Raw genomic sequence first — 25,939 nt, 5'->3', positions numbered from 1 at the left:
GAAATTCAGAAAGTGGTCATCGCAGCAGTCGAGTCCTCGTTGCCACGAGACCCTCTACTCACTCGGTATGGACTGCCGCAGTCCCATCACAAACTTTGCACCAATTTACTACTGAATGGCATATCCCATCAGCTCGGGCCACGTATGCATCGACAACTAGCTACCTTGGCAGACCACCGCATGGTTCCGTCTCGATTGTGCCAGCATGTCCAAGACACAGCTTGACATCATCTTCTGTGGAGTATAAAACAGACAGCATTAACAATTAAGTTGCCAACAATCTCCCTAAACGAAATCGACTCATCATCATGTTCATCCGCCTCTCTGCTGCTTTCGTTATGCTCCTCGGCCTGGTGGCCCTTGTCAGCGCAGTACCCGTAAGCCTTGTTTTTTTTGGCACCGAATGTGCTGCACTTACCATGTGATGTATGCAGGACAAGGTCAAGAGTAGTGATGTTCCGGCCCGGCTTAGGCTCAAAGCCCCGGCTTAGGCTCGGCTTCGAAGGGCTTAGGCTCACAAAAATTCAGAGCCTAGGCCGTGAGCCCAAGCCAGCCCAAAGCCGGGGCTTGGGCCCAACCAGGCCGCGGCTTTTGGAAGCCAACAGATGCTCATTAGTGTAGGCTAGTAGTAACAAGCAACAGCGTGAATACAACGTATCTAAACGTCCATCTCAACATCCGACATGTCCTCGGCATCATCACCCAAAAGCATCATGTCCCAAGCTTCTTCTCCATCCACAACATCACCAGTCTCTGCGTCCGCTTCCGCTTCTTCGTCATTGTCGTCCAGGTAATCCAACTCAACGAGAGATGATGGTTGAGGCTCCCGGAACAGAAGATCGTGTCGTAGCGCACATTTCACAGACGGCGCTGATGGTATGGGAGAGGTGGGTGGAGATTGCGTGATTTCGGTAGTGGATGAAGTGGAGGTATGTTCAGCAGCACATTTAGCAGCCTCCGCAGCGTGGAACTCGTTAATTGCCTTGGTTTGGGATGGCAGTGCTGCCTGCTCGGCATGCTGAAGAAGGGTGGCTGTAGGTTTCGTTTTGCGCACGGGACGTGCAACACGGTGCTCGGCATCTGTGTTTGTCATGGGTGGGTAGCAGGTAGGGATGTTAGAGGGACACGTACCAACATAAATCGATTGAAAGATAGTACTGGGTGCGCAATCACGCAGACACTTGTGAAGGCGAAGCACAAAAGGCTTTAAATTTACTAAAAATATCGATTTGCGCAACTGAAACCTGGTAGAGTGAGTTATGTCAAACTCGCAAAGCACAGGACATAGTGCTGGCAGCTCACCGTGGCTTTTCCGTAGCAACAGACAAGAGATAAGGCCTTGAAGGAGGGTGAATTGCTGGATATGTTGGACAGTGCAGGACCATCTGAGTTGAAGCTGATAAAGTGATGGAAGTCAGAAGCTTAGAAAGACAAAAATAGAGTCGGGAAACGTACCTCCGGTGAGTGCCACTGAACATGCCAAAGCCACGGCTTAGGCCGCCGGCTCAGGCTTTTCGAAACTCAAGCCCAGGCCCAAGCCTTCCTCAGGCCGTGACTTAGGCCTGGGCTGGGCCCGGCTTATTTGGGCCCGGCTTGGGCCGGCCCAGGGCCTCAAGCCGAACCGTGCACATCACTAGTCAAGAGAGAGGAGGTAAGCCTTGTTTCGCACAGAACGTTTCAAACTTACTATGTAATACATGCAGGCCGGAGAACCTTGGGAAACTACCAGGGGTAGAGTTGTAAGCGCTCAAGTCTTGTTGTCTTGCACCGAACATTTCAAACTTATCATGTAATGCATGCAGGACGCATGTAAGCATGACGCTTACATATGACGCAACTCATCTACCTATGATGTCAGACAATGACGTCGTGACTCAGACGTTCTGTAGATCTCTATCTGATTGGACACCGCTCGGGATACTGTTCCCTATATATAGCTAACTACATTGTACTGACTACTTCATCGTACGATACCCCCTCTCAATCCCATACGTTCATCCACGTTACTACTGTCTGACCGTCCGTCAGTGTTGTCGTCACACATCGACGACTTTACACTGATCGGTTTCGGCGAAGAAGACGACGAATGGCTGCCGCGACAAGACTTGGAAGATTGCGAAGCTCTTGACGCTTGGGAGAAGGAGAAGTCTGAAGGACGGAGGGAAAGGGTGTAAGCATGATGCTTACATGACGCAACCTATGATGTCAGATGATGACGTCTCGACTTAGACGTTCTGTGTATTCCTACCTGATTGGACACCGCTGGGATGCTGTTCCCTATATATAGTCACTTACATCATACTGAACACCTTATCGTACGATACCCCCTCTCAATCCCATACGTTCATCCACGTTACTGTTGTCTGACCGTCCGTCAGTGTTGTCGTCACGCTTTGCATCAGAGTCTTGAGGTGTAGAAGTGTCTGGTACGAGGGGAGGTAGTATTCTCAGCAAACGTCCGAGGTGTAATTGAAACGGTGCGAAACCTGTACTTGCGTTAATGGTACTCATGATGTTGAAACGTACCCTAGGCAGCGCCTGCACCCAGTTCTTTTGGTTCCGGTTAACATAATAGCGCAGGCACTGCGTGACAGTCTTGTTTGATCTCTCGCTCGATCCATCGGTCTCTGGATGATACGCGGACGACATTTTTATCTTAACACCTGTTAGCTTATGCAAAGTGCGCCAGAATTTAGACATGAAAAGCTTATCACGATCCGATATTATTTCCTTTGGTAGCCTGTTTTCACAGAACCAGTTGTCGAAAAATAACGTTGCGAAGCTTTCGGCCGAGATGTTATCTCTACATGGGACCAGCCGGATGTCTGAGTTCAACCTATCGGTCATCGTGATGAGCATATTGTAGCCTTTGTCTTCTGGTAAGGGTCCGACGAAGTCGATTGCTACTGAGTCACCACGTGCGTCAGGTACTGGTAAAGGATGTAATGGTCCCGCGGTCCCAGTTGTCTTCGACTTATTGCGCATACAATCTGTGCAAGATGGAATGTAAGAATCAATAAGGTCTTTCCTCATATTCGGCCAATAATATGAGCTCCGTAGAAGACCGTAAGTCTTGTCAGCTCCGAAGTGACCAGACGCGTCATGTGCCGTATGGAACAATTGTTCTCGGATGTTGTCCACCCGGGGAATCACCAGTCGTCCAGCGATGTAGAAGAAGCTGTGTTCGTCGCGCGTCAGACCCGGCAACGACTCCAGAAGACCGGTGAGTTTCATGCACCAGTCGTCTCGTTCGTAACCTTTCAATATGCGCGTCCGAAGATCTGCATCACTTTCGATGGTCAGTATTGCGGCACACAAGTCCGGCGTGCACACGTCAGGACGTCTAGAAAGTGCGTCAGCAGCGCAATTCTCACTCCCCTTGATATAATTGATGGTGATGTCGTATTGCGACATATATTCCGCCCAACGGGCCTGATGTCTAGAGAGATCGCGTTGTCGTTCGAAGTTCTGTAACGTACAGTGGTCAGTGTATACGTTTACATGCATACCCAGTAAGTCCAGTCGCCACTTTTTAAGTGAGCGAATGATCGCGAGTAACTCCTTTTCATGTACCGGGTAGTTTCGTTGTGCCGCATTCAATTGTGTCGAATCAAACGCCACAGGTCTGGCCGTTTCCCGCGAGGTTCCCCACGAAAGGACGGCCCCAGTAGCATAGTCGGATGCGTCACATACCAAGAAGAGTTTGTTTTCTCCCGGATTGTCATGGTCTATGGTTGTTAGACAGTGCGGGCTGATTACTAATTCCCTGATGGCATCGAAAGACTTCTGGTGTTCTTCAGTCCAGTCGGGGAAACACTTGTCAGCGGCCTTTGTTGTAAGGGGTGTCAGCGCCAGAGTGTGCTTCGCCACGTTCGGCAGATGGTCAGCGAGGTATCTTACAATGCCCAGGAAGGCTCTAACATCCGTAGCTCGGCGAGGTAGTGGCCAGTCCACGATTCGAGCGATTTTAGACTTGTCGACCTCGATCCCGCGCGTCGAAATGTGATGCCCTAAAAAGTCAATTTCCGCATTGAACAAGGAGGTTTTCTTTGGCGAGCAATACAAGTGAGCTCCGCGGAGAGCCGTTAGTATGAGTCGTACATTGTTCTCATGCTCCTCGAGTGATTGAGACCATATAATGATATCGTCGAGATATACATGGCAGATGCGACCGATTAGGTGCCGAAGAGCTGCAGTCATCCTCCTCTGGTGTACCGCAGGCGCGTTCCGCACGCCCATTGGCATCACCGTCCATTCATACTTTCCCCACGGAGTGTGAACAGCCAAGTACTTCATGTCGTCGGGATGTACCCGCGTTTGAAAGAATGCATTAGTCATATCGATCTTTCCGAAAAACTTACCCTTCGCGCAGTCCTTCAGAATCTCATCGATACGAGGGAGCGGATGGTTGTCCGGCACCGTGTTTAGATTAAGTAAACGAAAGTCGTTTACCCACCTCGGCAAAACCGTCGGATCAGCCTTGGGAATGATGAATGCGGGCGACGAGAATTCGCTTTCGGAATGCCTTAGACGTCCGCTTTCCACGTGGGAATCGAGCAGTACCTTCCATGCGGCACGGTACTTCTTCGGACAGTCATACGAGCGCTTCTGAACAATTTGGTTAGCGTCCTTTAATTGAACTCTAAAGAGAACGTCCGAAGGCAGCGAGTCGTTGTGCGGGATGTCTGTCGGAAAATGGTCCTTGAATTCCATCTTCATGGCACTGTCTTTCGCGTCGAGTAAGGTTTGCTGTTCGAGGTTGTTGATGCGATTTTGAACTGCAGCAACAATGTCAACACCCCGAACTGTTTCGCACTCACTATCAACGATTGTTTTGAGTCCCGGCAGCACGTCCTTCAACTCGTTTACCACACTTTTCTTAGTCCAGAATAGTGCAGGACCCCAGACGCCTGCTTTCTTGATGTGAGGTGCAGGTGACTGCGGGTGCAGCAGATCATATCCTGCGTCCTTTGCGATGCACATGCGCAGTTCGTGGTCAATTACAATCCGATTATGCTGCAAAAAGGGACCTCCAAGTAACAGAGGTGTACAAAGATTTGGAGCCACAATTGCGCGAACAGTTCTAGAGGTATAAGCGTTATCGAGAGAAGAACATGAAATTTTGACGAAATGCGAAAGAATGAAAGATTGTTTTTGCGTTTTTGATAGTGCGAGGGATATTGATAGTTGTTTGGGCAGTTTTCGTAGCCGCAATCCGAGCTTGTGACTGAGGGCTTCGTCAACCAGAACTAAGGAAGATCCATGGTCAATAAGGGCTGATACACGGACAGAAGAAGAAACGGCAGGCCCAGTCACAAGACAATCCCAACGCAAGTGAGGAGTCTGCAAGGGAGCCACGCACTCCTCTGAGTCAGTACCATCGCCCAGGACAGCCGAAGGCATCACCACCGCCACAGTGTGGTCCTCATCAACGTCTACAGCGGCGACCATCCCACTACCTTTTTTCGACTTCTTTGAAGCGATCATAGCGGCCGTTAAGGTCTTGTAAGAGCTCCCGTCCGGGAATCCTTTTGAGCAGTTGCTCGACGAATGTCCGGCGAAAGGCTCCCGGCATTTGAAACACCCATCATTATCTCGCAGGAGTTGTCGCTCGTTGTCAGTCAGGGTAGGTAGACGAGTGAAGGTTTTGGACGAAGAGGTGGTCGATGTGGCAGTCTGTCCAGCTCTTGCGTTGTAACGTGTGCCCGCGGTGAACTTCTTTTCGCCTCCAGAGCGTGCACGTTCTGCCCGCAAGGCAGCATCTACAGCGTCTCTTTGCCTGACGAGGTAGCGTAAGCGTCTTTCGTCAAGTAGCCGCACCTTTTCGATCCATTTTCTAAGGTCGGTCTCCGAGATCTGTTCGGCTTGGTAATCCGCAGCGAGCTCTGGGTTCATGTGCGACTCCAAGTGGTACAGGATGTTTGCATCCGCAAGGTGTGAGGTGGTACCTCGCAGTAAGGTGTTGCGGCTTTGAAATTCCGACGCCCACTCGTGAAACGGACGCTGGCCTTGTGTTGAAGATAGCATCTTCCGTCGGACAGTATCCGCCCAGCCCGAGGGGAGCCAGTAGCTACGTACTTCCGCCATGTAGTCCTTGAACGTGAGTTTGTCCAAGTGTACTTGATTATTGCTGTACCAATCCTGCATTACAGGGTCTTGCATGCCCCACGCGACCTTCTTTACCATCTCACCTTCCTTTACCTCTTTATGCAAAAAGAACTGCGTGCAGCCCAACTCCCACGATCGCAAGGCCTCCGGGGTGAGCTCACCCGCCGTTAGGAACGGCGGTTTGCTAGCCGACAGTTGCTCGACGCGAGCCAACTTCGAGTTCGTTGCCATGAGAGGGAGATTGTAGACGGAGTCCGAAGAATCAGAGGTTGTGGATGAGCGCGTGTGCACACGTGAATGCGAAGGTGAGGTATTAAGAGACGTTAAGGTGGACGGCGTGTTTACAGTAAGTGACGTATGGCCGGTCGAAGGCTTTTCGATTGTAACGACCTGTTTGGCTTTGCTGCGCGTTGTTGCTGATAACGGAGCAGAGGCACGAGAACGTTGGTAAGGCAGTTTGTATACTTTGTAAGCGGTGATGGGCTTGACCGTGATAGTCAGTTCCCAACGGTCGGTTCGGTTGTTTTGAGACGGCGCAGCCAGTAACGGAAAAGGTAATAACGGCTTTCAAAATTACGTTCACTGAACGTTAAAAAAAAGTGTAAAGTCGTCGATGTGTGACGACAACACTGACGGACGGTCAGACAGTAGTAACGTGAATGAACGTATGGGATTGAGAGGGGGTATCGTACGATGAAGTAGTCAGTACAATGTAGTTAGCTATATATAGGGAACAGTATCCCGAGCGGTGTCCAATCAGATAGAGATCTACAGAACGTCTGAGTCACGACGTCATTGTCTGACATCATAGGTAGATGAGTTGCGTCATATGTAAGCGTCATGCTTACAACGCATAACCATGTTGTAAGGAGGCTCTTAGCCTTTTTGCACGCAGGGACTCACCAATGGTTAGTAACACTTGTTTCACATAAAATCTCATCGTGTTGACTCGCGGCGCATTGTACACAGTGCAACTGCTATGTAAAATTGGGCTTGTATGCAGAATAAGTTTATGAGAAAATATCAGAGAGAAGGCATGTTTAGATATCAGGCGTGTCACAGTCTGTGCAAATTTACACAAGGGATGCGAAGAACGCAATGACAATGAAGGAAATGAGTGGAACTTCCGACTCGGTGCTACAAAAAACGAGATTGCAACTGTAGCGGGCCGTCTCGTGATGAGTACAAAGTCAAGGCAGGCACGGGATGAATACGCACGGGAAGAGCAGAAGTTCAGGCACTGAACATTTAAAATAATTAATGGAAACTTGCGAGAGAAAATATGTGACGGTGAATGCTAAGACTAAACTTGAGACTCAGTACTGGTATGTGAGGTTTGAAAGTCTGTGGTTCACACTGGTGTTTCGTTCGAGCAGGGAGCAATCAACTTGTTTGGGAAACAGCGACTAAGTGAGTGTATAGATAAGGCTAAGGGAAAGTGATTCTGTTGAGGTTTTCGGGCGAGGGTGCGCAGTGCCTCCCGGCCACGAAGGGGACTTTGTCCTAGGAGTAAAAGGTGAGCTGCGAGGGCGGGCGGGTCGCCTCGCTGCGACTGGTTAGTAATTGTCCCTCATGGTCCCATACGGTTTGGGCCGATGTTCTAGGTGCGCGAGGCGCTGAGTCGTATAGATGCACGATGGAAGTGGGAGAGGAGGGTAGGGGAAAAGAAAAGCTGTGTCGACGAAGTGCAGGGTGAACGGTTCGTCGAGGTAGAGAAACAAGACGTGTGAACGTCACGCTTGTTGTTCGCACAATTTAGACTTAACTTTATTTCCTCCGCTCGTGCCTCGCCACGTAATAGAGTATTAAATGCGAAACATTCTCGGATATTGCTGCAAGGCCCGGGTAGTGTATCTGCGGTATATCTTGATGCACTTCCGTACGCTTTTCCAGGAATACGTCGAGGTCGAGTAGAAGGCTGTGACAGAGTCCAATAATCCAGAATTGGCAGACAAAGATGACTCGTTACTACCTCTTAATTTCAAAAGTTTGACTTCACTTGGGATCCGAGCGCCACTGGGCGTCACCAAACCTGTCCCGGACGAGACTCGTATCTGACTGAGGGCGAAACTCCGAGGTCCCAGGCATTATGGACCCTCCAACCCCATCCGCACCACCATCGTCTCCACCTATCACACGTGCTGTGATGAGCAGCAGGCAGGCAGCTTTGTCCTTGAACTCCGCTTGAATCGCCCAGACCTGCCTGGTGTCCGCGCATGGGCCAGACAGGCTATTCACCAGTATTTGAGCAATTGTGTTTATGCATGCAAGTACTTGTCCCTGTTGGACTTCGGAGCTTCACTCAAGTTGGATGGATGCGCAGACTGAGACACACTGTCCGATTATACGCCTGATATCTAAATATGCCTTCTCTTTGATATTTTCTCATAAACTTGTTCTGCATACAAGCCCAGTTTTACATAGCAGTTGCCCTGTGTACAATGCGCTGCCAGTCAACAATTAGATTTTATGTGAAACAGATGTTACTAACCATTGGGGAGTCCCTGCATACAAAAAGGCTCAAGAACTTGGTACTTCACCCGGTATTCTCCATGTTACAACAGGTTCTGCGACCTGCATGCATTACATAGTAAGTTTGAGACGTTCGGTGCTAAACAATGCCCACCTCCTCTCTCTTGACCTTGTCCTGCATACATTACACGGTGAGTGCGGCACATTTGGTACCAAACAAAACAAGGCTTACGGGTACTGCGCTGACAAGGGCCGCCAGGCCGAGAAGCATAACAAAAACAGTAGAAAGGCGGATAAACATGATGATGAGTTAATTTCGCTTAGTTTGGGGAGGTTGCTGGCGACTTGATTGTCGATACTGTCTTTTATACTCCACAGAAGAGCGGCTAGGGCGTCAAGCCATGTCTTAGACATGCTGGCGCAATCGACTCGACGAAACCGTGCGGCGGTCTACCATGGAGCTAGTTGCCAATGCATACGTGGCTCGAGTTGATAGGATCCAGTAAATTGGCGCAAAAAAAAGATTTGTGATGTGACTGCGGCAGTCCATTCTGAGTGAGTAGAGGTCCATCGTGGCAAACGAAGACTCCTGCCACGACCAACCTTCTGGCCAACTTTGATAACAAAACTGGTGGACAAGTTACAACCGCTGTTTCCTCACGCGTCCTAGCGATAAACAACGAACAGAGAACACGGTATATTCACAGCTATCTTCATATCGATAGATCAGAATTTGAAAAATTCGGCTGGCCGCTTTCATTTGTCATTGGAATTCTTTTGAGTCGTAGGTGCCCTGTTATCCTTCCGGAATCTGAAGTATTTCAATGCATCCAAGTCAGCTTAGTGACACCAGAACTGGATGATTCGCGAGCGGAGTTTAACGACAAAGCTGCCTACCTACTGCTTATCACACCAGGTGTGATACGTGGAGACGATGCTGGCGCGGATGGGTTGGAGGACCTCGGAATTTCGCCCAGTTTAGGTACGAGTCTTGTTTAGGATAGGTTTAGCGACGCTTAGCGGTGCTCGGATGCCAAGTGAAGTCGAACTTTTGGAATTGAGCAAGGTAAAACCTACAGTAACGAGTTATCTTTGTTTGCCAATTCCCTCGACGTACCCGTGGAGAAGTGTACGGAAGTGCAGCGAAGGACCCTAGGAAGTACTGCCACGAAGCGCTATTCGAGCTCATCGACAGGGAGTGCAGGACGAGGTTGACTGGGCGAGAATTACAGCGCTAATGGAGCGTCACACTCTTGTACGTGAGGTTCGTCCGTTTCTTTAATGCTTGTTCCCCGCACGGATTTTGCCCCAACCTCACGTACTGGGTACGTACTGAGCGCTCAGCACGTTGCAGAATATTTCGGTCCTATGTAGACCCAACCTAGACCTGGTGTGAAATCAGCGTGCCGCCATAAACACAAACAAATAAATCTGCGTGGGTCCGCAGCGATTACAAACGAACAAAATTTTCAACCGCGCATACTCTTTTTCACACCTCTGAATTTTTGTGAGTTATATTAATGGTTTTAATACTCATTTCTCAGCCAAGTGTGTTACCGCAGGGCTCATCGACGAGTAATGACAACTTAGTAAGGTGTTTACGATATGACCTTCCGACACCCTCGACAGGTTTTAAGACCCGCCTTGAATTTTGCCGCGAACCTGAGCCAATCCGGCGGACAATTCTGGACTCTGCCTAACCATCATGCGTTTTGGTTTGTGACCAAATTGCCGCTCTCAGAAAGTTTGAAGCGCTGATTTCTATGACCACAGTTTTAAAGTGTCGTAAACACGTCGTCGTCGGAGTGCTCTAACGTCTTGAGGCAGCACGGTTGCATCATAGTTATCGTTGTCACCGCGGCTCGATCGCCGTTCTCCTAAGCAGTTAACCCGCACTCACACTGGATCTGACCCTCACAAACCGTGCACCGAGTCTATTGGCTCTGCACACCCAAAATCATCAATATTGCCCTACCCTTATAATCCAGATTTTTATTTCCACACTTGTTCGCCCCGTCATGCCGTAATTCGTGGATGGGGAAATTTTGCTCGATAATATGATGATCCTCTTTCTGTCATGCAACTCAGCTTCGGTTGCCGTCCCATCTTCTAATGACCAGTGCAGCAGATACCTTCTGCAATACCGCTCTTTCTACCCTGTTACGGTTCGTTTTGCCGTCATACCGCCAGTGTTTATATATCAAGTCCGTCTAGCGATTCATTGAAATGTGAGTATCCCTTGCCCCATGTATTTTTGAGGCACCGTCACAGGTTAATGGCTATATGATCAGGCCCGAGCCTACTGCACAATCTTGTAGCTGTATGCTGGACCCCTGAGTGTATGCTCTGGTGCTTCCTTCCTCAAGCACTCTGCTTTGAGCCCCTGTCCTTCCCACTACTAATTACTGTCCCAACCTCCTTGGCCGCCTTGGATTTTAATTTTGATTTCGAAACTCGCACGCTGTCGGCTGAATCGCTCGTGCATTGCCGCTTGCATAGCATGCTATATATCAAAGTTCGCCGTTTCTGCGCCTCCGTCGATGTTAGAACCAACGGCAATGACTTATCGGGGCTATATATCGTAGCTGCCAGGTTCTTGCGGTCATTGGCGCGGCCGTCGGACGGCGACTGCAGAACCTGGCAACAACTTGAAGTACTGAGGGCTTCTGGTGGCATATAAATTGACAAAGGTGATAAGTCCCAGATCCCCAAACAAAGTCGCTTCGTTTACAGTAAGTGATCAGACTTGAGCGACTTGAACTTGGTGTTCATCTCACATTTAGCTCTGCCTTGACGTGCCATTATCAACGCCTCTGCGTAGATCACACCCAAACTTTGAGGGTGAGTGGTTTGTCGGGGCTGATAGTCATCGATCATCACTGACAATGACGCACTAGATACCATGAAAATTCAGTTCGCTTACCTCGCCATCCTCGCCGCTGCCGCTGGGGTGAAGCCAGCTATCGCCCATGGTCCATGCGTAAAAGGTATATGCTACGACATTCCGTCAACCGCTAACTGCGGGCAGGACTCCGCAGCCTACTGGTCAACTGAGGAAAAATGCTACCTTTGCTGCGGCATCCTCTAGCTGGGGCAGCCATTGAGTTTATACATATGATGCATTTCATCTACCTATCAAAGCTAGTCTACCTTAGGCAGACCAATAGAAGAAAGACGCTCCTCATTAAAGCACTCGAACCCTTGATCCATGCGCATGCACGCTTCAGATACTATCCACCCAACTTTGTGTGTCAGAATGATAATATACCGCAAAGGTGTTATACATGATCATACATGGCACATAATGAACTTGCGCAAAACTCACTTGGTGTCCTGCAGTATTAAGAACCGGCAAATTTGGGCTGCGAAGGTTGGGAGCATCTCCCCTGCTCCATTACCTGATTCGGAAGGGAAACCCGAGGGGGTGGGAATTTGCCGCCCTTTGCACCCGAGTCAAAATGATCGAACTGGCTTGCATTATATTGGTGTACGACGATCGATGAAGTTTCTGGAGTGTCGTCGGACTCACACCGTGTCGCACGTGCGTATCCATCCCGTGCCTGCCTTAACTTTGTACTCATCACGAGACGGCCCGCTGCAGTTGCAATCTCGTTTTTTGTAGCACCGAGTTGGAAGTTCCACTCATCTCCTTCACTGTCACTGCGATCTTCACATCCCTTGTGTAAATTTTCACAATACATAACATGGCATACGATAATGATGTCGAGCGACTTTGCAGGAGTGTCCTCCGGGCCATTCACATCGAGCCACAGCTCTCAATGACCTTAGTCATTAACAACCTTCCTGCGGATTCGAGCAGCAGAGCGTCCTCTTGGAGGCTATTGAGCACCATTGTGCTGCGCTTGAGCTCCGCTATCCTTGCCATCTTGATCGACTCATGTCTCTCGACTCGACAATCTCGCTGCCACTCTTCGAGCAGCAGAGTGTCCTCTCTGACCTCGATGAGGCTGTCGAGTTCTGTTGGGTTGCGCTGGAGCTCCGTCCTCCTGCACATCAAGAATCTCGCTATCAACCTTCGAGACATACTCGAGAATCAGGGCAACCTTTCCGACCTTGATGAGGCCACTGAACTCCAGTCAACTAACTACAAAATCAACCACAAATCCCCCCAAGTGTGTATATCCCACACACCGGAAAGGACAACCCTCAGGTTAAAGTGATGCTCAAGGGCCAAGAAGAACGGGTGGATTGCATAGCCTTCATACATGGTACACATCTCCTCACCACTTGCTCTGGCGACAGGAGTCTTCGTGAGTGGAATTTGGGCATGGGGGAGCAAATCTAGTAGCCCTTGTTGGGCCACGATGTCCGAGTCTTGAGGGTTGCAACGTCACGCGATGGACGTTGGATTTCGAGTAGAGCGTTGAATGGGGGCATCCTGGTCTGTGGAGTTGCCACAAGGAAGAGCGAACCTGTCCTGTTTAAGGGACACGAAAGCGATGTCCGGAGCGTGGTCTTTTCACCGGACAGTGAGACCGTCATACGACCAAACGGCATGTGTCTGGCAGAGGAGGACGGGTAATATAGTCGTCGGACCACTGCGAGTGGGCACCTTAGCCAATTCGGTGTCGTACTCTTCGGACGGAACGAAACTAGCAGGGGGAACGGATGAATGACAAGCAGGTCCTGCTGCATCCCGCCCTTAGCTGCTTGGAAATCCTTGTTAGGTGGTCCATCCCTCTCTCATGTAAGTGGGGACTGCTTTTCCGCCGCCCCACCCGTCTCAAGACTACTTTTTCGATCTCTTTTTGTTACACCGCAAGCTATTATCTAACATATATAAGCAGATGACGGTTGGCTCGGTGTCGATTGTGTCCGCCCCGTCATGCTGCGCTGGGTATTTGCAATTCATTTAGGTGCCCTCCTTTTCACCTGCAAGTTACTCTTCCACTTTCACAGCACTGTCAGCCGTACATGGATACAGTACCTCCATGAGAGCAAAATGTTATCGGAAATACAACGATTACATTAAGCTCTGCCTGATGGTGACTCGGACTCAGCCGTTGTCGTTTTTACCTTTGGGGCTAATACAGCTTTCATCTAGGATCGCACCAATCGACGCACTTGAAAAAACACCAGACTACTTAATGATATTTACTGCGCCTGGGATTTCTTCCCATCGACTAGATCAGCTACAATATTGCTCGAAGCTACAACTTCAGCATCCTATGTAGTACATAAATTCTAACATTTATATTGCTCCAGTGGTATGAATTTTTGTCCAAAAGTAACAGTACTGATTGGCTCTGAACTAGGTACTATCGGCACAACTTCGGACAACCACTGGTTCGGACACTTTGCAATATCTCACTCAACTCTACTTCAAATCATATTCTGCCGCTATTTTATGACTTTTGTAAGCCTCGAGCTCAAGTGACTTTCCAATTTCATGACAATATGGTGTCATGAAATATGGTATGTCAATTGCAAACAATGGCAAGTGAATTGCAAGAATGATGAAATATGTACCAGTATTCCGTTGAAATTCACATATCTGTACAACTATTACATGCATGAGTATTGCAGTTAGATTGCAACCGTGTTATAACATGGGTTGACAAAGGGCAACCGCTCGTAAACGATTGTGACGATTGTGAGTGCTTTCATTAGTTGCAACACAATTATGGGCGCTTGGCAAAATCCGGAGTTTTCCCTGATGCGGCTTGACCACATATCATTGTACACTTGTAATACACTTACTCTGTTACATTGTGTGACCGTCCGAACGAGTGGTTATCCGAAGTCGTGGTAGCCGATAGTATTGCACTATCAACCACCTCCTTTGTGGCTCGTTCGTACTTGTTCGGTCGCACATATTCATTTGCGCATATCTGCGTTTGGCCATACTATCTGTTGTCACACAATTCGTCTGCGTTCATTTGCACTTCTTGTGGCTCATTAACATTCATCTGTGTCGGCGCTTGTTCACATGCATTGGTGTGTCTGCGTTCCGAGTTGTTGGCACCTTGTCATGCATGTTCTCATTTATCTATCCGCACATATCCTTACCCATTCGCACTTCCCTTTGTACCGGTTCGAAGTGCTACTATACCGTCTATGGTGTTTCCGTTATACCGCTATAGCTGGCACTCACCTAGATATAAAAGCATGTCCTTACTTTCGGTATCTACAGTGAACAGCCCATCTCTCTTGGTCCATCAATCCCTGTCGAACTCATTTAGCAGCATTACAGATCTAAGACTGCCTTTCTCGTTCCTAGTCCGAACCTCAGGCTCTTTACTCGGAAGAGCACTTATGTCTGACCCTAAAGTATGGCTAATCACAGGTGAGTATTCTCATTTCATATGGTGCGTATCAAATACAGAGATAGCAGTAGCTTACGCCAATCATCTAGGTACATCATCAGGTTTTGGTCGCCGGTTAGTATCAATCGTTCTAGAACGCGGTGATCGTGTGGTCGCGGCGGCCCGATCTCTCCAGAAAGTTCAAGATTTTCCCCAATCTCCAAACCTACACCTCCTAGAGCTCGACGTGACTTCCGGAACGACTGTCATCAAGGAACGCGTAGATGAGGCGGCTAAGGTGTGGGGCAGGATTGACGTGTTGGTGAACAATGCGGGTATTGTGCTGCTGGGAATCCTTGAGGAATGCGGGTAGGACACCGACATGCATGTTCTTTTCCCGTGCCTAATGTATGCGATTGGTTTCAGGGTGGACATCCTGACAAAACAATTCCGCCCTAATGTCTGTGGTGTGCTGGACGTCACGAATGCAGCATTACCATATATGCGTGAAAGTAAGTTTCCACGGGTTTGCATGCAACACACGCTTTGAGCTCTGCAGGGAAGAGTGGTACAGTAGTTATCATAGGAAGTCGCAGCGCCTGGAAGCCAGAGATCAAGGTGAGTAGTATCATCTATGGTTGAGAGTGGTTGAACAACGTCTGCTTCAGGGACTTGGTGAGTTGCGTCTTCCAAGCTGTTCCGTGGGTGACCAACGTCACGACTGGCAGGCGCTTATGCCTCATCAAAGGCAGCCGTGCAGGGTAAGTCGCGTTAAATCAATACACGTTACATCATCTGAAGAATCTTGTAGCAATGAGCGAAACGTTTGCCGTAGAACTCGCACCGTTCAACATACGCGTCCTGATCGTCGAGCCTGGCGCCTTCCGCACAGAAAACATATACAGCAATAAATTTGACACATGGACGAATCCCATACCTGATTATGATGAAACGCGAGCGGAGACACAGGTGAGGTATAAGGCTATCCCTGGCAGGCAACCAGGAGACCCCATGAAGGCGATGAAATTCGTCGCAGACGTCGTAAGAGGAGAAGGCGTTGCAGCTGGGAGGAAGTGGCCATTGTATCTGGTCTTGGGAGAAGATGCAGAGCAAGATGTCAGAAATAAATGCATGATGATGTTGAAGCATCTTGATGAATGGCAGGACGTAATCCGGGACGTGAATCTATGATCCGATTTACAACATTACACGACTATGTATATAGAGTATAGATGAGCTTGTTTACTGCACTTGGTTCTTTTTGCTTTGGATTTTGATGTCTCCAGCTTCGCGCCTGGAAATTCAACGAATACATTTTTATTGCAATTTCCGGCAAACCTCACCTATTGGACAGAAGTACTGTATTACAAGGAAGTTCAGAGTAGGCCGCTGTCCGAGTCTGAGTCTGTCACCTTCATTTTTTCTATTGCGGCACATGGTTGACTAGATGACCGGTGAAGTCTAGAGTATTGGTAGATGATTGTTGCGATGAGGTTTAGGCAGAATGATCAAATGTCATTATGTGAAAAAGTTTATGTAAATATTGTAGGACAGTAATATGCTTATATAACATCCGCCTGCTCACGTGCTGCAGCAACCAGCAAAGCGGCCTACTCTGAACTCCCGTGATAAATTATAATTGTTATTTATCATCGCCTTCATGAATCCCTTCAAGAACTACGAGACCATTAAAGTTACGCTCAAGTACGGCAGAGTAAGGGCGCGCGACTGATATCTGGGATGACGAATAAAACGGAGGCCCTTCATGTCCTTCTGGCAGATCTCAATGTTCTTAGAGCACATCGTCCAAAAGGCGAAAACATCCATCAGGAAGGTGCTGCGTTCTTATTGTCGTGGCTTCACCCCACTCGTGCGCCAGTCCCTGTGGTTGAGGTATGTCTCGAGTATTGTCTTGTACCGTGAACTACGGTTGATCCGCTCCATCACTGAAATTCACTCAGCCTGATATGAGTCGAGTTATATTACCCTTTCAGCTAATTTTGTTTGGCCATGATATACCCTGACATACCGGTGTATTGGATTATCAAGTGCACGTGAGAATATCGTTTTTGGACCATATTCTCCATCCATGCAGCGCTTGATATGCCAATATAATGGTATATCGGGCGACAGACGAATGCCAGGATTTTTGCAACTCTCGGTCTCATCGGAACCCATTGGACATGCCATTATATCCCACTGGCAACAGCTTATCAAGTTCCGAGTGCTCTACATTGCACATTTAAGACACAAATCAAACTATTGGTTTTCGGTCTGTTTTCTCTTTTATTTTCTTTGTGATGACTCAACCATTACCACCTCATGTCAGATTTCTCGCTTTTAGTACTGGTGTTCCATCAAGGACACGGAAGCGGTCGAGCATCTGGCCTCACCGCATTGCCAGTCTGTGCATGTCCTGTCAATTCCCCGCAAGAGACCACTGACTCGCTGTTTGATTATGCATACTGCGATATAGCCGCTCTTCAGCCTCTTTTCCCTTCCGAGTTGATGTTCAAGTTCTCTACCATGGTAAAGGTTCGTTATTTTAGTCATTTGTCTTGATGTTCCGAGTCGAACTACTAGACACTAGTTTGGCAGGCAAGTTTGGTCTCATGTTCAAGTATGTAAGTACTCGAGAACCGAATTCCCCTTCAAGCAAAGCAAAGCGGTTCGGTTCTCCGTTCGTTTTTGTTGTCCGCTATTGACACCAAAGCTCGCAGCCCTGCAACCCTGCTCCATTCCTAACTTTAATAATGCAATTCTTCCTATTCTGAAACAGTTCGGTTCCCGGATCTGAAAGTAAACGAGGTACGTGTCGGCAGAGCAAGTCAAGACCTCAATCACCGCTCACCAAGTATATTTTCTAGTCATTTATAAGAAATAGTTCGTTACTCGTTATCAGACTCTATCGGACCTTCTTTGCGCCCCGGCGATGCTCTGTACCCACACAATCGCCTGCTTTACCTTTACTCACTCATTAATACTACTTTCTCGACAAGTCCTGCTCCAGAAAATCCCCTCCTGGTCCGCATTTCCCTCGGATTTGTAAAGTTCGTCTGTCTAGGAAACTTGGTTATGGCTAGGAACAACCCCACAGGAAACTCGGGGCGCTCGACGGTAGAAATTCGATTGGATGGCCAGCCCTTGATCCCATGGCTAACTCCCATTGCCGAACTGCATCCTATCATTGGACTTGATCATCTACTGCTGTGCTCGATGTTCTAGTATTGCTCTCGATGCTCTACTACCGCTCTCGATGCTCTACTACCATGCTCTGCTACTGCGCTCGATGCTCTGCTGGCGCACGAGTCTATGCCCTGCAAATCCTGCATACGAAATCAGTAGTACCAAATAACACCTGCATCTTGCTTGTGTCGAACTTCAAGATGCTCGCAGTACTTTTCATGGCCAACCATTTGTTACTGTCGCATTGCAAATGAGCTACCGGGATAGAGGCTAGTGCCAAGATACCATTGAGCTATGGGATACATGTGTAGAGTACCATACTCGGAGTCCTGGTATATACATGTAATAATTATGTAGATCGGCTGACGGCCACAAATGCTATGTATTTAAAGCTATATATGATGAGCATGCATGTGGGGTAGACGCGAATTGGTTCCGCAGAATCAAACATTCCGTTATATATATTACCAATATTAGCTAGCATTAGCTAGATAATCACCTTCTGCATATTTCAGTTGCTGTTGCTTAACGTCTGACTCCCCGTTGTGCATTTATAAGGTAGTGTATTGGGCGAAAAGGATGTTAATCTCTTCACTTACAAGCCATACTTGGTAGTCCGACAAATATGTATGATCATTATTTAAATTGGTCAAGGAGGCTAGGTGTTTAAAGGTATATATGACATTATCTAACCGCTTGCCATATTTTACCAGATTGCGGGTATTATGACCATTATAAGGCAAATATAATGGTTTATAGCACATCTTGATTTTCAGTGATGTCTTAGGGCAGTTTGTACCCAAGATGGGTGACCATTTCCAAAGGGAATCCAGAGCTGAACGCGGTCAAAGAGGAGCTCTCTATGTAAGCATCTTTACAGCAGCACATGTACATGAATAAAACTCAGGCGCGATCTCACCTGTAAAGCGAATCGGTGACTGTTGAAATGTGAGAGTGTCCTCATACAAACGACATCTATTGAAGGTCCATCATAGACTACCGTCCATTGATTTCACAGGAACACGCGGGACAAATTTGTCACCATTGGGACCAAAACATACAATAGAGCTGCCGTGGACAGAAGGAATGAGTCCACCGTTATCATCTACGTCAGACCGTTCTGATTCACAATTCACCACGGAAGTAGTTCAAGGGAAGAGATCTCGATTCGATGTGGGTACTGTTGCCATCATTTTACTGGCTGATACAGAGACACCGGATGACCAACTATTTGCAGCAACAATTGCACTGCAAACACTCGACGCGAAACAACGAGGCGCTAAGTATGGACCACGCGGGCCATATGACCAACAGAAAGCAGAACAATTTTTCAATCACCTCCTTCACATCTCTTCAGCGAGGATTTTCAAGACTTGGTTCCAGTGAGTAAATGTTAGCCTCTCGCTGCCTCATCACTCAATCCCGATTCCCTTTCATAGTGCTCTGCAGGCGCCGTGACTGAGGTGTATTTTCTTGTTGTGTTTGGGTGAAGGGGGCTGAGATGAGGTTGTGGTGATTGTAAAATTTGGAGAGTTGAGGTGGGAAGGGTGCAAGTCCAAGGTAAGTCTTCGTGAGCCATATGTTGCTGATTCATGCTGTTGACAGCAAACTGATGTGTTTCGTGGTCATTCTCGATCGAGAAACAGGTCTCTAAATATGGCATGACTATCTTTGGCATGTCTGTATCCGAAGGTCAGGCTATATCTGTTGGACTATGAAGCCGAGACGTCCGAGACGAGAGAAGCCGAAGGATCCGAGATAAGGATGTCCGGGAGGTGATAGGTACAAGCTCAAGCCAAAATGGACATAGGCGAGCGGTGGAGTGGCATCGGCTCGCATCCTAGATTATTTTCAGTCTCTCATTCATATATTCAAGTTCCTGACACACTTACTATAAGACCAGTACCAGTAGCGCAGGTGCATCTCAGTTTCGTTCAAGACACTGAGATGTACGTTCTAAAAGTCACCTAGAGTTGTTAACACGTCTAACGTTAGCTGTAGCTTTCTCGTTCTAGGTAGACGCACCGTTTGTAATAGAGTTTCGTTCAAGACACTGAGATCTTTCTTGTTCTAGATTCCTCGTTGTTCCCGCGCTCGTTATCAACGCCTTTAGGTTATGAGCCCTGCTACCATCATGGAATCTACGCTCCCCGCTACCAACTCCAGCCTGTTCAATATCCCGAAGCTCGCAGAAGACAGCTCGAACTGGATTACTTACAAAGAACGAACACTAACGGCTATTGGAGCGCGAGGTTTGATGCGATATACCAATGGTCGAGTCTGCGAGCCTATTCCTTTCGTCATCGATCCGAAAACCAAGGCCGTCAAAAAGCCTGACAGGTCAACGCCATCGCAGACTGAAATAGACGAGCTCGATAACAAGATCGACGAGTATCACCAAAAAAACTCACTTGTGAAGCAGCAGATATTTAGCACGATCACCGATCGGCTACTACTGCGCGTCCAGAAGCTTGGGGAGGCCTCCGAGATCTGGGATGAGATTTGTCAGATTCACGAGGGTAAGACTGAACTCGTGCAAATTGACTTACGGCGTCGGTTGCAAGAGACACGCTGTGATGAAGGAGGGGACGTTAAGGCCCACTTCGCAGAGCTCATGAGGCTCTGCGAGTCCTTGGCCGGAATGGGCGCAGGTATCGTCGACAACGACTTCCACGCCATCATCTTGGGCTCGCTCCCAGAATCCTACCGACCACTCCTATCCTCCATCAGCGCAGCGGCTAGGATAACCAAAACTCCGATCACCTCCTACGAGCTAATCAGCATCGTGACCAAAGAGTATGAGCATCGCCTACTCACCGAACGTCGTCCCACCAAAAAGGGAGCCTCTGGCTCCGCCCTCTCCGCAAGAGAAACAAAAGGGAAAGGTAGAGCGTCAGCAGGCGCCACCAAAGCCAATCCGGACGTCACCTGTTTTAACTGTGACCGGAAAGGCCACTACAAGACCGACTGTTGGCGTCCGGGTGGTGGGAAGGAGGGACAAGGTCCCAACCAACAGAAGAGGAGAGGTGAGAAGGCGCCAAAGCAGGCAGCCAACTCAGCCACCCAGTCTGAGGCGCAGGACGACCAATATGCTTTCGTAACATCAGATTTAGCGAACGTAGCAGGGCAGTTGGACGTACCAGTGGAGAAGAGAGGAGCCATCGTAGATTCGGGCGCCACATCTCATTTCTGCCCAGACCGGGCCAAATTCACGAATTTCGTCACCATTCCACCCCAAGACGTGCACACAGCTGACGGCTCGACTCTAAGTGCCATAGGCCGAGGTGATGTTCAGATAGAGCTGCCAATGGGTCAGAAGCGCACGACTGTGACGCTGAAAAATGCGCTATACGCACCTAGGATGGCATTCACCCTTATCTCCACAAACAGGATAACGGCGGCTGGCCTAGCAGTCCTCTTCGAGGGACGCATGTGCCAGATCCTCTCCCAAGGGCCGAAGCGACATGTTATCGCCGAGATTCTGCAGCTGGAGGGACTCTACAGCGTCGTTGCGCGTCGTCAGACGCATCATGCCAATGTAGCAAGGCAAAAACTCACCGTAGGGAGCCTGCACCGTGTCCTAGGACACACCTCCCAAGCAGCAGCCATGGACGCCGTGAAGAAGAGCCTCGTCACCGGTATAGAGCTGGACCTCACATCCAAGCCCGAGTTTTGCGATGTCTGTGTGAAGGCGAAGTCAACGCAGAAACCCTACCCAGATGAGTCCAGTACGCGCGCACTTACCTATGGAGACTTAGTGCACACGGACCTGTGGGGACCTGCGCAGACGACCAGTCTAAACGGGAGCCTCTACTACATCAGCTTCACCGACGATTACAGCAGGCAGACGAAGGTTCAGTTCTTGAAACTGAAGAGCGAAGCACTTACCGCCTTCAAGGCTTATGAAGCGTGGCTGGCGCGTCAGACGCCGGCCGTCACGCTTCGTAAAGTCCGTTCGGACAGAGGGGGAGAATATCTTAGCACCGAATTCGACCTGTACCTCCGTCAGCAAGGCATTGAACGTCAGTTGACAGTCCACGACTCACCGCAGCAGAATGGCGTGGCCGAACGTCTGAACCGGACGTTGGTGGAGCACGCGAGGGCGATGTTGATAGGATGGGACCTACCAAAGTATCTGTGGGCAGAAGCCATTAACTACGCAGCATGGCTAAAGAACCGCTTACCTTCAAGGTCCATCCCCGGCACCATGTCCTACGAGCTGGTGCGAAAGTGCAAGCCAGATTTGTCGCGCGCCCATGAGTTTGGGGCGAAGGTCTTTGTGCACATGCTGGAGGGTGGGAAGCTAGAGCCGAAGGCTGTAGAGGCCGTATTTGTGGGTGTAGACGCTGAAAGCAAGGGTTATAGGGTGTACTGGCCGGGGAAACGCCGTGTATCGGTGGAGAGGAACCTCACCTTTGCACCGGCAGAGATCCTGGTGGATGCACTGGACGAGGGGGAGCCTACCGCTGTTAACGAACATAACAGCGGCAACAGTAATAATAATAACTTACCTCATAGCCTCCAGCCCATCACCACTACCTTGCAGCAGCAACCTCAACCATCTACCGCCCAGCAACCTCAACCATCTACCGAGCAGCAACCTCAGCCATCTACTCCTCCAAGGACCACGAGGGCCAGACCTCCTCCAGGCTACTATGCGAGCCTGAACAAAGGCAGCAATGCAGCGGCCATAGCGATGGAGAACCTGTTGGAAGCGTCAGAGGTAGATTTAGTGGACGAAGAGACTCACCTTCAACTTGCCTTGGCAGTTGCCCAACCAGAGCCCACCTGGCAGCAGGCGTTAAACGGACCAGATGGAGTAGAGTGGCAAGAAGCTGTTGATTACGAGATTAGTCAACTTAAGAAGTTGGGGACGTGGGAAGTAGTAGACTTACCTCGTGGCGCTAACCTCATCCCCTGCCATTTCGTTTTGGCCACGAAACGTGGACCCGACGGCGAAAAACTCAAACTGCGGGCACGACTCGTTGCCAACGGCCAGAGGCAGCAATTCGGTGTCGACTACTTCGACACGTTCGCGCCGACAGCCAACATGAGCACCATACGCACCGTGCTGACAATGGCGGCTCAGAACGACTGGGAGATCCACCAGGTCGATATAAAAAGTGCGTACCTGTATGCCAGTATCCAGGAGGAGATTTACATGCGCAGGCCACCCGGCTATCTCACGGAGAGTCAGCGAGGAAAGGTGTTGCGGCTGCGAAGGAGCTTACCTGGTTTGAAGCAGGCCGGTTTTGAGTGGGCTGAGGAGTTAGCGGGAGTCTTTGCGAAGATAGGATTCACCCGGTCCAAGGTGGACCAGGCAGTGTACTACAGGCGGGCACCGGGAGAACACGTCGTCATCACCGTTTCCGTGGACAACATGGCCGTCACCGCCAACAGCACCTCCCACATCACCCGTTTCAAGTCCCACCTCCGCGAATTCTTCGAAATCACGGACCTAGGCGAGCTAAGCTGGTTGTTAGGCCTAAAGGTAACACGAGACCGTGGTGCACGTACCTTGACCCTCTCCCAAAAAGCCTATGTCGACACGATCGTCGAACACTTCTACATGGGAGACACTAAGAGTGCGCAGACGCCGATGGAGCCAACACTTACCTTGTCCGTTGAGCAGGGACCTGCCACAGTGCAGGAGATCCAGGCCATGCGCGACGTGCCGTATCAGCGAGCCATTGGCTCGCTGATGTACGCAGCCACTAGCACCAGGCCTGATATAGCATTCCCCGTTGCGACGCTGTCGCAATTCATGCGCAATCCTGGTAGGCCCCACTGGGAGGCCACCAAAAGGGCGCTATGTTACCTCAAGGGAATGGGAGACTACGAGCTGACACTCGGTTCGACGGACGGCGGCCTTGAAGCCTTCGTGGATGCAGACTGGGCGTCCCAACCCCACTGACACTCAATGTCCGGGTATGTCGTTCTATTAAACGGAGGGCCAGTGGCATGGAGTGCCCGTAAGCAACCGCTGATCGCGCTATCCACGGCAGAGGCTGAGTATATCGCCCTGACCAGTGTGATACGCGAATTACTTTACCTTCAGTTGCTCATCGAAGAGCTCTACGACCCCGTCCCACATCCCATTCCCGTGTTCTGTGACAATCAAGCTGCGATAGCATTAGCATCCAATGGAAAGTTCCAGTCACGCACCAAGCACATCGACCTTCGATACCACTTCGTCCGCTCACACGTCAAGAACGGCACCTTCAAGTTATTCTACTGCCCCTCCGAGGACAACATCGCTGACGCCTTTACGAAGGCGCTCCCACGACCACGACTCCAGAAGTTGAGGATGCTGATGAGCGTGGCTTGCGCTCGAGGGGGAGTGTTGGACTATGAAGCCGAGACGTCCGAGACGAGAGAAGCCGAAGGATCCGAGATAAGGATGTCCGGGAGGTGATAGGTACGAGCTCAAGCCAAAATGGACATAGGCGAGCGGTGGAGTGACATCGGCTCGCATCCTAGATTATTTTCAGTCTCTCATTCATATATTCAAGTTCCTGACACACTTACTATAAGACCAGTACCAGTAGCGCAGGTGCATCTCAGTTTCGTTCAAGACACTGAGATGTACGTTCTAAAAGTCACCTAGAGTTGTTAACACGTCTAACGTTAGCTGTAGCTTTCTCGTTCTAGGTAGACGCACCGTTTGTAATAGAGTTTCGTTCAAGACACTGAGATCTTTCTCGTTCTAGACTCCTCGTTGTTCCCGCGCTCGTTATCAACGCCTTTAATATCGACCCGAAGCCAGATAAGTTGATGATTTATATCACAGGTCTTGACTGTCTTGTGAGCTCCAACTAGACGGTTAAACGAGACTTACACAGAAAAAAGTATGAGCAATTGCATGTCTTTAATCTTGTCGAGTGGATGAATAAAAGCGGTGAAAATTTTAACTTTTGACCCAATCAAACTGCGCGTCTTTTAGCTAACACGCATTTGATTTATCGCTGGCCAGTCTGCCGCGGCCGCGGTGTCATATTTACGCCAAGACCAAACAGTGTGCAGACACCTCATACATGTACTCCTTTCACCCACCTCTATTCATTTCTCAATCAGCAGCGTTCTACATATTGCTCGATTAAAAACGCCGCCAATATGAATGCGGAAACACTCACTGGTGTGTCGCTACGGCCTGTTCTCAGGGTGGAGGAGGCTCATCTCAAGCCCGCACACGCCACCATAGCAGGTATCAGTTTTTTCGCAACAGTTACTATCCGTTACGCAAATATTTCCAGATGGGCTGCAGTTTCGTCGCCTTGCTGTGACAGACAATATGGACGCTGTCAACGCAACAATAAAGGTGAGAAAAAAGAAGCGCATTGTTTGTTTGAAGTGTTCGGATGATTTCGTTGAGGTGCGTGGATGCTGGTGACGGTAGCAAAATGACTTGCTTTTATATTATCATGTATATGCTTGGCGGATGATATTAGAACCTATCCCTTCCGGTCATTCGTGGATCCTGCATCGGTTGTGATGCATGTGATGCGCCGTTGACGCGGCTATGACAAGGCAAAAAATGCCACGCCAACTTTTCACAGTTTTGAGTTCAATACAACATGAATAGTAAATACCGATGCCCCTACTAAAGTAAGATTATGTATGCCAGGCCGGAGGATACCCCCTCGCATTCAACCAATTCCGAAATTCACCCACTCAAGGTGTACCGTGACGATACTCTCAATTGTAGGGCATGCAGGCGAAGTAAAGTGCACATCCCCTGGTCTCAGCACTATACAATCTGCGCGACAGTGAAATACCTTAGTTGACACATTTGACACAGTCGTGCAAACCTTCGACAATACATCATCATAGTTTTAAATCGGCGTAGTAGAGGCTGGGAAGTTCACCCGCCGTTGACAAACGAAGTTGAAGTGCTTGAGAGCAAAACG

General features: G+C 49.2%; 7 protein-coding genes across 7 annotated transcripts; 3 read left to right on the top strand and 4 right to left on the bottom strand.

The window, feature by feature from the left end:
* Positions 1–481: 481 nt before the first annotated feature.
* On the bottom strand, positions 482–1,636 carry HD556DRAFT_1530770 (uncharacterized protein). Its single transcript, XM_041309473.1, has 3 exons — positions 1,303–1,636; positions 1,132–1,244; positions 482–1,080 (listed from the first exon to the last, which is right to left on the bottom strand). The coding sequence occupies exons 1-3, from the start codon at positions 1,476–1,478 to the stop codon at positions 659–661; spliced, it is 711 nt and encodes a 236-aa protein (XP_041154328.1). The 5' UTR covers positions 1,479–1,636; the 3' UTR covers positions 482–658.
* Positions 1,637–3,657: 2,021 nt separating this feature from the next.
* On the bottom strand, positions 3,658–3,879 carry HD556DRAFT_1206107 (uncharacterized protein; the record flags this gene model as incomplete). The annotated part of the gene is made up of 1 exon (XM_041296475.1): positions 3,658–3,879. A coding segment is annotated over one exon (222 nt), but the record flags the coding sequence as incomplete, so codon positions are not given.
* A 681-nt stretch (positions 3,880–4,560) lies between these two features.
* Positions 4,561–6,339, bottom strand: HD556DRAFT_1247607 (uncharacterized protein; the record flags this gene model as incomplete). The annotated part of the gene is made up of 2 exons (XM_041298709.1): positions 4,561–4,815; positions 4,909–6,339. Coding segments are annotated over 2 exons (1,686 nt in total), but the record flags the coding sequence as incomplete, so codon positions are not given.
* A 1,764-nt stretch (positions 6,340–8,103) lies between these two features.
* On the bottom strand, positions 8,104–8,881 carry HD556DRAFT_1313134 (uncharacterized protein; the record flags this gene model as incomplete). The annotated part of the gene is made up of 5 exons (XM_041300756.1): positions 8,104–8,338; positions 8,600–8,612; positions 8,637–8,682; positions 8,735–8,755; positions 8,813–8,881. 5 exons carry the CDS (start codon positions 8,879–8,881, stop codon positions 8,104–8,106), a joined length of 384 nt encoding a protein of 127 aa, XP_041154325.1.
* A 3,516-nt stretch (positions 8,882–12,397) lies between these two features.
* Positions 12,398–12,595, top strand: HD556DRAFT_1192160 (uncharacterized protein; the record flags this gene model as incomplete). The annotated part of the gene is made up of 1 exon (XM_041296197.1): positions 12,398–12,595. A coding segment is annotated over one exon (198 nt), but the record flags the coding sequence as incomplete, so codon positions are not given.
* A 2,261-nt stretch (positions 12,596–14,856) lies between these two features.
* On the top strand, positions 14,857–16,037 carry HD556DRAFT_1313132 (uncharacterized protein; the record flags this gene model as incomplete). The annotated part of the gene is made up of 7 exons (XM_041300755.1): positions 14,857–14,887; positions 14,957–15,215; positions 15,273–15,358; positions 15,406–15,464; positions 15,515–15,521; positions 15,575–15,607; positions 15,658–16,037. 7 exons carry the CDS (start codon positions 14,857–14,859, stop codon positions 16,035–16,037), a joined length of 855 nt encoding a protein of 284 aa, XP_041154323.1.
* Positions 16,038–16,506: 469 nt separating this feature from the next.
* HD556DRAFT_1539357 (uncharacterized protein) lies at positions 16,507–18,353 on the top strand (the record flags this gene model as incomplete). Its single annotated transcript, XM_041309714.1, has 8 exons — positions 16,507–16,560; positions 16,677–16,739; positions 16,942–17,118; positions 17,191–17,249; positions 17,323–17,381; positions 17,430–17,466; positions 17,626–17,654; positions 17,749–18,353. The coding sequence occupies 8 exons, from the start codon at positions 16,507–16,509 to the stop codon at positions 18,069–18,071; spliced, it is 801 nt and encodes a 266-aa protein (XP_041154322.1). The 3' UTR covers positions 18,072–18,353.
* Between the last annotated feature and the right edge of the window lie 7,586 nt (positions 18,354–25,939).

The sequence above is a fragment of the Suillus plorans genome, assembly GCF_016647745.1.
Source record: "Suillus plorans strain S12 chromosome Unknown HD556scaffold_86, whole genome shotgun sequence".
Lineage (NCBI taxonomy): Eukaryota > Fungi > Basidiomycota > Agaricomycetes > Boletales > Suillaceae > Suillus > Suillus plorans.
The sequence above is the reverse complement of the archived record's forward strand: the minus strand, read 5'-3'. Positions and strand labels throughout refer to the sequence as shown.

Bases quoted from the DNA above. Each gene is read 5' to 3' on its own strand.
- HD556DRAFT_1530770 (XM_041309473.1), bottom strand. From the start codon at position 1,478: ATGTTCAGTGGCACTCACCGGAGGTACGTTTCCCGACTCTATTTTTGT. The intron at 1,245-1,302 runs GTGAGCTGCCAG...TCACTCTACCAG, and splicing joins GTTGCTACGGAAAAGCCACG to GTTTCAGTTGCGCAAATCGA. The intron at 1,081-1,131 runs GTACGTGTCCCT...TGACAAACACAG, and splicing joins CTTTCAATCGATTTATGTTG to ATGCCGAGCACCGTGTTGCA.